Source organism: Pteropus alecto, unplaced genomic scaffold (assembly GCF_000325575.1).
Source record: "Pteropus alecto unplaced genomic scaffold, ASM32557v1 scaffold194, whole genome shotgun sequence".
NCBI lineage: Eukaryota > Metazoa > Chordata > Mammalia > Chiroptera > Pteropodidae > Pteropus > Pteropus alecto.
The window spans coordinates 163,640-172,347 of record NW_006436281.1 but is presented as its reverse complement, the minus strand read 5'-3'; the positions used below and the strand labels follow the sequence as shown (position 1 = coordinate 172,347).

The 8,708-nt window shown below is 52.4% G+C and overlaps 1 protein-coding gene and 1 long non-coding RNA gene across 2 annotated transcripts in view; one reads left to right on the top strand and one right to left on the bottom strand.

Moving 5' to 3' along the window:
* Positions 1 to 6,644: 6,644 nt before the first annotated feature.
* The window catches only part of LOC112479660, a 2,785-nt gene continuing 721 nt past the window's right edge, over positions 6,645 to 8,708 (bottom strand). The window contains exon 2 of the long non-coding RNA XR_003046266.1: positions 6,645 to 8,311. This is a non-coding gene — a long non-coding RNA (uncharacterized LOC112479660). The remainder of the gene's footprint in view (positions 8,312 to 8,708) is intronic.
* Positions 8,206 to 8,708, top strand: part of CADM4 (cell adhesion molecule 4) — a 4,765-nt gene continuing 4,262 nt past the window's right edge. Inside the window, exon 1 of the mRNA XM_006911840.3 lies at positions 8,206 to 8,591. Coding sequence (XP_006911902.1) covers positions 8,342 to 8,591 — 250 coding nt within the window. The 5' untranslated portion in view covers positions 8,206 to 8,341. The remainder of the gene's footprint in view (positions 8,592 to 8,708) is intronic.

The window sequence follows — 8,708 nt, the reverse complement described above, 5'->3', positions numbered from 1 at the left end:
CCCGGCGGGGACAAAGGGCCCGAGACCCCCCCACCCCTCTAGCCCGCCTTCTCCCGGCCCGTCCCACTGTCCTTCTGTCCGCTTTCTGCATCCCTCTGTCTGCCTGTCTCTGAGTCCCTCAGTCTCTCTCCTTGTCCCCCTATCCGTGTCCTCTGTCCCTCAATCTCGAAGTCCTGCCCTCCCTCTGTCTGTCCCTCTTTCTCCTTGCCTCCCTGTCCCCCACCTCTCTGTCCTGTCTTTGTCCCCCACCTCTGTCCCCTGGTCTCCGTACCTTTGCAGTGGGTTACTGTCCCCCATCATCCCCTCTCTATTCCCCTTTCTCTGTCCCTCTGTATTTCTGCCCTCTCTCTCTGCCCTATCTTGTTGTCACCCTCGTTTCTCTTTCTCTTTCCTCTGTCTCTTTCTCTTTCCCCCATCCGTCCCATTCCCTTGTTTCTCTGTCCCCATCCTTCTGTCACCCCCGTTTCTCTACTCCCCTCTGTCACCCATCTCTCTCATTTGCCCCCGATCACCTCTTTCTGTCCCACTGTCTCCTGTCCCCGATCTCCGTACCTTCCCTCTCTGCCCTTACCATCTCCATCCTGGGATCCCCGTCTCCCTCCTACATTCCTTTACCTCTCTATCCCTATGTGTCCCTGGACAGGAATTGAGTCAGCCAGGGCATTCTAAAGGGCCCCCGAGGAGAATGTGTGTGTGTGTGTGTGTGGTGGGGGGTACTGTTTGGCAAACCTCGCATGTGGGCACACACGTGGATTCAGCAGATGCCTCCCAAACGCTGTCCCTCCCCACCCATTCACACACTCAGGCCATGACTTACCAGCCCCCCCTACAGAACAGCCAGGGAGCCATCCATATACCATCATCACGCACTGTCAGAAGCTGGAGACCTCTACGATTGGGTGACCCTGAGATTGGGGACAAGGTCAGGAAATGTCACCCACACACTCGCACTCTTACACTGTGTGTGCCTCAAACCTGCCACAGGTCACCCCCTTCCTGGTGGATAAAGCCACTCTCGAGAAGAACGGAGGATTGGGGTGCCAGGCAGAAGTGGGAGGGTTGTACGTCCTGTAGATTCCAAGAGGAGTGTAAGCAGATGGCACAGGGATGGGGGCCTGGGTGTAAATCCTGGCTCTTGCCATTTGCCACAGCAGCTGATTGCAAGTCGTCCTCTCTCTGGGGCTTAGTTTCACTCTCTGTAAAGTGAGGGTGTTGAACTCAGCGATCTGAAAGAATAGGAACTCCAGCGTGAACCCCTGAAAAGGTTTCTGGCAAGTAGGGGGCTGTCGATCCTTCTGCACCTCAGGGTCTGAGACAGAGCCCCCGTCTCCTTGGGACAAGGTGAGCGGCAGAGCTGACCTTTTACCCTCCACCTTGCTTTATTCCGTAGCCTTCTGCCGTTGCTCCAGAGCACGCTTCATTACTGCCTTTCTTTGCGACAGACACGCCACTTTCCAGAAGAGCGCCTTGGTACCTCAGCTACGTTTCTGTCCAATTTTATGTTCCTTTCTTCATCTTGTAGGCCCTGAAAAGCAGCCTCATAGAATTCTAGAGCCAACGATCCCCGTAAACAGAGAACGTGAGGATATTTTGGAACGTTGACATCTTTAGGATTCTAGAAGCCCAACGTCTTAAGAATCTTGACACTTTTAAAATTTTAGAACCTCGATGCCGTTAGTACTCTAGCCTGTGACAACTTTAAAATTCTGAAATCTTGGCCTCTTGGATGTCCTGAATCTTGACACCTCTGCCATCTAGAATCTTGACAGCTTAGAATTGTGGGACATTGCAGTGTCAGAATCAGAAGATAGCCTAAGATGACCACCTACCCAGTGCAAGAATCTTTCCTCCAGCACTTCTGGGAGGTAGCTTGACAGGTTTGTCTCTTGTTTAGAGTCACTGCTTCCTGGCATCCTAATTCCGTCTGTAAACTTTTTCTAAATGAAACGGAGCAAGTATGGGGCTTTACAGGTCGGGAGAGAGCTGGTATCATGGGACGCATTCTGGACTGGGAGCCAAGGAACCAGGGCTCTCTGGTGTGATTTTGTGTCAGCCCGTCCCTCTCTGAGCCTCACTCTCCCTTTCTGCAAAGCGTGGGGCAAGGGAGCCGGATCTCCGAGGCTGCTGCCTGCATTCCTTTCCATTGGGCATTTCTGAAAGGCCCTGGCCGCCAAATTTCAGGGGTTGTCTGTGGTCCTCACATTTCCCTCTCAGTCACCCTCCTTTCTCTCTCACCTTGCCCAGCCAGCAGGAGTGGAGATGGGAGATGGCGTCCACTTATGTCCTTTCAAAAACATTCTGTCTTTCCTGGCTCAGTCATCCGCCACGAATAGCAGAAGATGATACGATTTATGCCAAAAGAAAGAAGTGGGTCCAGGGTGGGCAGGCGGGAGGAAGTGAGAAGGAGAGGGATGGGCTGCTTGTAGGCAGACACAGACACGCACAGGCCAGGAATCGGATGGAACAGAAAGGGGCTGGGGAAACGGATATTCAGATACAAAGAAAAGAGAGAGAGGCTGTTAGAGTTGGGGGCTTTGCGGAGGGGAAGCTTGTGGATCTCAAATAATGTTTTCCTCCCAAGTGACTCACTTTTTCCTGCTAAAGTTATGACCAGCCACTCTGAGAACAGGGGGCCTTCCCCCTAAAGTGCGTAACCCCAGGGTGCAGCTCTTGGGAGGTTTCTATCTCTGACCCCCACCCACCCATGAGCCGGAGGCCTGAGTCCCCAGGGCTGGGGTCAGATTCTGCAGTGGATTCCAAGACCTTAGAGCCAGCAGGGCTGGGGCCTGGGTGGGTTAATGTCGTGCGAGCCTGGCCTGTCCCCGTCTTAGGAAACACAAAGGCAGCTTTCTCTCTCTGGGTGGGGCGGGGGGGACTCGGAGACAGTCAGACTCGCCAGCGCCCAATGGCCTGTGGCACCAAGACCCAAGCACCCACTGGTTCCCGCCCGTGCAGACCCCAGGCTCCTAGGTCCTCTGGGAACCAGACACCAAGTCTCCTCTGCAGGCAGCCGATGGGGCGAGAGGGCAGCAACAGAGCCTGGGCTCTTCTGGGAGGGGGTGAATGGAGGGCACTGGGGGTGGAGGCCGGGACAGTGAGCGCTCAGTGCAGGCTCGCACCCTTCCCGGAGCAGGAATTCCTCCCCTGACCCCACACCCAGGGGAACCTCCAGAGGACTCCCCCACCCCCTGGCTGGGCCCGAGGCCCGGAATCCATGGAGTTCCGAATATCCCGGGAACGTGGGGGCCACAGGAGAGACTTTGTGTGTGAGGCTGCTGACTCACCCCTATGCCCCCACCTGATGCGTGGTCCCGGATAGGAGAGGGACAGAGGGCTAGGGGAAGGCAGGACCGTGGTTTTGGGGTTGAGGATTGTGGACCTGGAGTCAAAAATTTCCAGGAGAGCAAGGGGCTGGGAGCCCGGACTCTTGGGTCTGGGGGAGGATGGGACTGGGGGGCCCGGACGCCTGGGTCTGAGGGAGGAGTGGGCTGGGGGCCTGGACTCCTGGGTCTGGGGGAAGAGGGGCTGGGGCCTGGACTCCTGGGTCTGAGGGAGGAGGCAGCTGGAGATCCATATTCCTAGGTCTCGAGGGAGAGATGGGGATACAGACTCCTGAGTCCTGAGAGAGGAAGGGGCTGGGGGTCTTACTTCAGGTTCTGAGGGAGGAGGGGCTAGGACCCTGACGCCTAGGTCCTGAATACAGGCGCCTTCACAAGGCTGAGCTGGGGAAGAATTGATGCTTTGTGCAAGGATGTTCGGACTCCGCCATTGATGGGGGGCTGAGGGGGGGTTCAGTCAGAACGCAGGGATGTACCACCTCTCTAGGGGAGGAAGTGGGGGCCGGAGGCATGATGCCACGAGCCCCAGAGGGGGTGGCTGTGACCTTCTCGGAACCATGACCTTGAGACTCCCTTGGGTATTCGCTGACTCAGGACCCAGGAAGTGCTCCCCCACCCCGCTTAGTCTCCGTGGAAACATCCACCAGCTGTGTACTCTGGACCCCTGGCTCCTGGGTCCTGAAAGAGGAGGGGGCTGAAGGCCCAGAGTCCTGGGTTTGAGGGGGGAGAGCCTGGGGGCTGGGGACTTTTGGGTCTGAGGGAAGAGGATGCTAAGAACCCAGATGCCTGGGTCCTGATGAAGGAGGGCGCTAGGAGCCTGGACGCCTGGATTCTGGGAGAGGAGGCAGTCGGGGCTGGATTCTGGGTCTCTACATATCACCTGCTCAGCCAGAAACACAACTTCAATGCGCAAAGCTCCAAACACAAGGACATTCATTCACTACAGCACTGTGTGGTCGAACAGCCAGGTGACCAAGGTCAACATCAACTGTGATTAGTTATGTTGATAGTATGTACCCTTGATATGATGTGATAAAAATGGCACTTTCTTTCCCAAACCCTCTCCTGCCCCTTTTTCCAGGCACCATCCCCATGACGATTCCAGGCTGTCAACACAGTTTAAAGGGCCAGTGCCCTGGTCCCAAAAGCTCAACCCCTCTCTGACCAGAAAGTCCAGCCTCACCACCCCCCAACCCCGAAACAAAAGCTCCTGGGACATTAATATTCCAGGCACAGACACTGTTGGTTACTGACTCCTCAGGAGGGGGAGGAAATAAGACAAAAGCCCCCCACCCTCACCCCATATGCACCCTCAAGCAGAGGGCAGGAGATAAATTTGGTGGGGGCAGATCCAGAGGTCCTGATGGCTCTTTGGAGATGTCGAGTTCCTACCACTGACTTTCTTGGGACTCCTGAGCCTCATTCTCCACATCTGTAAAATGGGGGGCTAGCACTGGGCTAGCCCTGAGGTCCAGGATCCGTGGATAGCCTTCACGATGTTTTTTTAACGTGCCTGCATGAGCAGTTAGTTCAGTTTTCATGTGCATGGACAAGCTCCTGGAGGTTATAATAATGGCAGCTTTGCAGAGAGGGCTCCCTGAGCTCCTGGTCTAAGGGAGGAGGGGGCTGGAGTCTTGAACTCCTATGAGGCATCGTCCCCATTCTACAGGCAGGGCATCTGGGGCTCAGAAAAGTTTAGGCTACTTGCCCAAGGTCACACAGATGGCAAGTGGTTTAGCTGGGATCCACCCAGGTGTCTAAGATAAGAATAGCGATGGCACGAAGTCATTGTGAGGTTGAAATGAGATCCGGCCTGACACATGCCATTCATTCGTCAATCTCCCAGACGTTTATCAAGTGCCAGGCACATTTATAGGCACCGGGGTACAGCAGTAAGCCCAGCAGCTTATATTCCTGCTTCATGGGGTATATATTCTAGTGATGGGGGACAGACAATAAAGAAGTGAGCAAATTAATAACGGAATTTCAATGAAATTTCCATAGAGGAAATAAAACAATGGTGATGAAACGGAAAGTGTTTTGGAGGCAAAGGGCCGGGGAGCGAAAGAAAGTCGCTCCTAGAAGATGTCGGTTGGTATGAGCAGAGACCGGAGGCAGTCCTGAGATGATCGAGGGGGAAAGATATTCCAGGCAGAGGGAAGAGCAAGTGCAAAGTTCCTGAAGTGGGAACGAGCTCAGCGTGTTCAAGAGACGTCAAGGCCAGCGAGGCTGGAGTGAAGTGAGGGTGCCTGCAGCCAGAGAGGGGTCAGGCCGCATAGCACCTGGAAGGCCCAGGGGAAGAGTATAGATTTTATTCTAAGTGTCACGGGCAGCCTTTGGAGGGCTTTCAGCAGAGAGGTGATTTGATCTGATTTCCCTTTCTGGAAAATCCATCTGGCTGATTTACCATTTGGGAAAATCCATCTGGCCAATGGAATGGAAGTTAGAAGTGAGGGAAAGTGTGAGAACTTGGATAGCTTCTAGGTTTTTGGCCTGACCAACTGGACAGATCGTTGTGACATTTACTGAGATTGAGAAAACATGGAAAGGAAAATGTTTGGGGCAAAGATTGACATTCTGGGAGGTGCTAGATAAACCCCTAATCGTGGTTTTAAAAGAGTTATACTCAAACATGAAAGAAGTCCAGCAGTATGCATCCAGGGCTTTTATGACAGCTCCGCATCATTAGCAGAGACCCAGGCATCTTCCAGTTCTTGGGTCCGCCATCCCTACTGCCCTTGTCCTTGTGGTCCAACACGGCTGCCAGAACTCCAGGCATCACATCCCAGTTCCAGGCAGCACAAAAGTGACTTGGTGGACCAGAGACTTGTTCTCCCTTTTTAGGAAACCCTCCCCAAATTACCACATGACATTTTTTCTTATATCCAATTAGACAAAACTTTATCACATGGCCTCACTTAGCTGTAAGAAAGTCTGGGAAATAGGGCAACTTATTCTGCTAAACATAGGGCAAGCATAAAATACAATCAGTGGTTTGTTTTTTTTTTGTTTTGTTTTTTTTTGCTAAGGAGAAAGGGAAGCATGGACATTGGGGTAGGAAGCGACCCGTCTCTGCCTCCATCCCCCAGAATTAATCTTTTCCACCCCTCAGCCCCAGGTTACCCATCCTTCTTACAGAAAACGTAACACTTTGGATGGGATATTACAGTGATTTTGCCCATAAATCACGAAGGCCTTCCAGGACAGGGATCTCATCTGACTCATCTCTGGGCACCCAGCCCCAGAAAACCTACCCACTGTTCAAGAAATACTCAAATGAATGAATGAGACAGACTGTAAGAGACATCGAGTAATAGTTATCCAATATTTAAAGGTAAATAACCAGATCTGATTGATCATGGCTTTTTTTGTGCTTCAAAACCTCCACTGGCTTTCAGAATAAAAGCTAATCTCCTAGCTTGGCATCTGAGGCCCTCAACTAGCACATCCCACACCCCCTCACCAATGCTGAACGCTTTGCACCCAGATAGCCACGAGTGAATGTAGACACAGGATACAGAATCAGAGAGATTCGGATGCAGATCCTCGCTCTACGACTCTCAGGCTGTGACCTTGGGCAAGTCGTTTTCTCTCTCTGGACAAATTTTCTCACCTATGAAATAGGAATTGTTAAAAAAATTGAGGATTGATAATAGCGTCTACCTTATTTGGATATTGTGATGATTACATGGAAATTATATAGGTAATGTCCTGAGCACAGAGCCTGGCACAAACAAGTGCCTAATGAACAGCTATTGTGGTGATTGATATTTTGAAGATGACAGTGACGATGATGCTGGTGATGCCGATGATGATTAATCTCAGCTTCGAGCTTTATTCTAGGCTATTTCCTCTGCTGGAAACACCCCCTTACTGATCGCCTATCTTGTTCTTCTGATGGATTAATCAGGGTAGGTTAACTGCTGTAACAAACAGCCATGAAATCTCAAAGGCTTAACAGAAAAGTGTAGTTCTGGCTCACATTACAGTCCTGGGCAGGCAAGTCACAGGGGGTAGTGAGTCAGGCCCCTGGACTCCTTCCAGCTTGTGATCCGGTTCTACTCTAGGCTCCCTGTAGTCCTCTTCATTCAGCCAGCAAGAAGGATGTGAGTGTGATGAGCCAGGCTGGAAGAAGTGTTTCTCTCTTCCACCTACATCCCATTGACCAGAATTCGATCACTTGACCTCACTTAAGTACAAGGGTCCTGGGAAAAGTAGCCTAATTGGGTGTAGTACTAACCGGTACTGTTGTACCCAAATTAGTGGTGTTAACAGACCACCCAGACTCAGTGGCTTTAAACAATCATGTTATTTGCTCATGACTCTGGGGGTCAGCAGTTTGGACTGGATCACTTGGACAGTTCTTCTCTTGGTCCCTACCGGGGTCACTCATGTGGCTGCATTCACCTAGTGGTCTCACTGGGGCTGGATGGTCCAGGATGGCCTCACTCATATGGCTGGCGATTGGTGCTGGAGGCTGGCTGGGCTTCTCTCTCCATGTGGTCCTTCGTCCTCAAGGAAACTAGTCTGTGCGTCTTCACCTGATAAGTCTCAGGGAAGCAAGGTTCCTTGAGGCCGAGGCTCCAGAACTCATCCAATATCACTTCTAGCAAATTCTATTCATCAAAGAAGTCACAAGTCCTTCCCAGAGTCAAAGGACAGAGTGGCTTCTTAATAGAGGGGGCAGCAAAATCACCTTACCAAGGTCATGTACAGGGATGGGAAGACTCCTGAGGCTATCCATGCAGACAAGCTACAACATGTGCCCAGGTGTGAAAGATGGGGTTTGGTGAACACAGAGCAGTTTCCCATACCTGGTGAATTCCTATTTACTCAAGATCTGAATCCAATGAAGCTTTCTTCCAGAACCTTCTCTGATCATCCATCTCCCTAGGCCGTCTTGGTCTCTCTTTGCTCCGAGTTCCCAGTGTGCCCTGCGTTGCCCCATTAGAGTCCATCTCCTGGACCCCAGCCTGTGGGAAAGGTTGGGTGTGATGAACTGAATGAGAGGGATTGGAGGTCTGAGTGGGAGAGGAAGAGAGGGAAAAAGATCGACTTGCAGCCCTCGAAGAGTCTCCTACCCTGTCTCTCTGTCTACTGGTCCAGGGGCAGGACAGGAAGTACAGACAGAGAATGTGACAGTGGCTGAGGGTGGCGTGGCCGAGATAACCTGCCGTCTGCACCAGTACGATGGCTCCATAGTTGTCATTCAGAACCCAGCCCGGCAGACCCTCTTCTTCAATGGCACCCGCGGTGAGTGCTGGGGTCCACAATCCTGAGTCTTGTGGGAAGAGAGGGCTGGGGGCCTAGATTCCTGGGGTCTTAAGTAGCACGGAGCTGGGGGTCTGGACTCCTGGTCCTGAGCAGGAA